This window comes from Vicia villosa, linkage group LG1 (assembly GCF_029867415.1).
Source record: "Vicia villosa cultivar HV-30 ecotype Madison, WI linkage group LG1, Vvil1.0, whole genome shotgun sequence".
In the NCBI taxonomy this organism is placed as follows: domain Eukaryota; kingdom Viridiplantae; phylum Streptophyta; class Magnoliopsida; order Fabales; family Fabaceae; genus Vicia; species Vicia villosa.
In genome coordinates this window covers 32,092,842-32,094,874 of record NC_081180.1, presented here as the reverse complement: position 1 = coordinate 32,094,874, position 2,033 = coordinate 32,092,842, and the positions used below count along the sequence as shown (strand labels likewise).

Below are 2,033 nucleotides of genomic sequence, written 5' to 3'. Positions count from 1 at the left end.
TTGACCAAAACGCAAATCAAATGAATAACATGTTCAAAAGGTTACATATAGAAAGCATGCATGTTTGCTTTGCCTAGCTAGGATTAAACTAAACATACATGCAACAATCTGAATCAAAAACAAATGGTTTTACAAATAATTAATATTCAAACAAACAATTACAACAATCCAGAAGGAAGAGATAGAGAGTGGCTCGACATCCTCTCATGTCGATTTCAACCATTCACCTGCAAACACCATGACATACAATCAGACAAAAACTTCAAGTTCACGGGCTCCAAACAGTACAATATTATTAAATAATTTATACTTTCATGTGTTTTTTTTTTTTTCTGGTAATTTTATATATTTTTCCTTCTCTCACATCACATCCTTTCTCAAGCATACTCAATCAATATCATGGTTTTTATACACAAAATATTCGATTCCTTGTTTATATTATTATCTTATATATACATGCATGGACCCATAACTATCTTTAGAAAATAAATACATATTAAATAGATAAAATCATGCATGCATGCATTTTTTTAATATCTAAATCTAAGATCCACCGTCCACAAGTCCTAGCTCAACTGGCAGAAGCTGATATTACAAGGTTGAACATATCACCAGAGCCCAAACCCTAGTTAGTACTCACGGTTATGTACGAGTTTATAGTGATTATTATGGTCATCCATGCATATTAACTAGTAGTTTATTTTTACTTTTTGGAAACTAGGGTTTAGTAGAAGAGTGAAACTTAACTGGTTTAGAGGGAACAAGTGTAACCAGGAGGTGGAGTTTTTCCACAAGCCAAAAGAAGCTGAAGAGCAAGTGGAACATAGATATTAAGGTTAAGAAGCTTAATCTTAAGAGTTGTGCAAAGACATGCAGCAGCTTGGATTTCAGCAAGTCCTTGAAGAAGAGGACAACACTTGTTGACAGCAGGGTCACCAAGTCCAATGTGAACCAAACCGCCTAGTAAATCAACGCATGCACCTAGTTTCAATGTGTCAATTGGACAAGTTTCATGTGATGGTGTAGGTGTAGGTGTAACTGATGGTGGTGGACATGAACCCCCTCCTTTCTTTGGTGGACTTCCTCCTGTGCTTGGTGGATTAAGCACCGGAGGAACGGTAACTGGAGGGATTGGAACATTTGGAAGAGGTACAACTGGAGGGACTGGAAGAGGAGGAAGAGGAACATGAGGAAGAGGTACAACTGGAGGGATTGGAACATGAGGAAGAGGTGTCACTGGAGGGATTGGAACATGAGGAAGAGGTACAACTGGAGGAACTGTGACTGGAGGGATTGGAACATGTGGAATAGGTACCACTGGAGGGACTGGAAGAGGAGGAAGAGGAACAACTGGAGGGACTGTGATAGGGGGTATTGTGACTGGCGGTTTTGTTGTTGGTGGTTTAACTGTTGGTGGAGTGACGATTGGTTTTTTACCTGGTTTGTGTTTTTTATGTGGCTTTCCACAATAGCCACAACCAAGAATAGGTGTAGCTGAAGAGATGAAAAGCATGCAAATGATGAGGTAAGCATAGAACTTGGAGGAGGACTCCATTTTGAGAGAGAAAAAGGAAACTGGAGTGAAGTGGAGTGATTGTAAGAAGAAGGAGTGAAGGTGATATATAGGAATAGTGATGGAATGAGTATGAGAAGAAAACAAATATATCGTTTGTTATAGCATATCACGTGAACATGGGGCTAAATGGCTACTTCCAACTTTTGCTAGCTGGCTAACATTAGATGAATCAATTTCAATCTATATGTTAAAAAAAAAATCATGAGAGGTTAATTTTTTTAATAGATGTTACAATATTTTTTATGATTAATGGAAAACTTATTATTTTTCTAAAACAAGTAATGTAAATGTTTGAACTTTTTGATAGGTCCATTTGAATTAACTAGTAATATATATGGTCCACATCATATATGGTCCACCTATATGCCACTTTTCCATGATATCAATCACAAGTTTTTTATTTGGGGATTTGTGATTGAACTTTCCTAGCCCTAATGGTATTTTCCCCAGATTCCTT

The 2,033-nt window shown here is 37.1% G+C and overlaps 1 protein-coding gene across 1 annotated transcript; it reads right to left on the bottom strand.

Annotated features, from left to right (window-relative positions):
- LOC131633240 (36.4 kDa proline-rich protein) lies at positions 1–1,616 on the bottom strand. The gene is made up of 2 exons (XM_058903952.1): positions 748–1,616; positions 1–227 (listed from the first exon to the last, which is right to left on the bottom strand). Exon 1 carries the CDS (start codon positions 1,553–1,555, stop codon positions 752–754), a length of 804 nt encoding a protein of 267 aa, XP_058759935.1. The 5' UTR covers positions 1,556–1,616; the 3' UTR covers positions 1–227; positions 748–751.
- Between the last annotated feature and the right edge of the window lie 417 nt (positions 1,617–2,033).

Coding starts and splice junctions, on each gene's coding strand:
- LOC131633240 (XM_058903952.1), bottom strand. CDS start 1,555: ATGGAGTCCTCCTCCAAGTTCTATGCTTACCTCATCATTTGCATGCTT.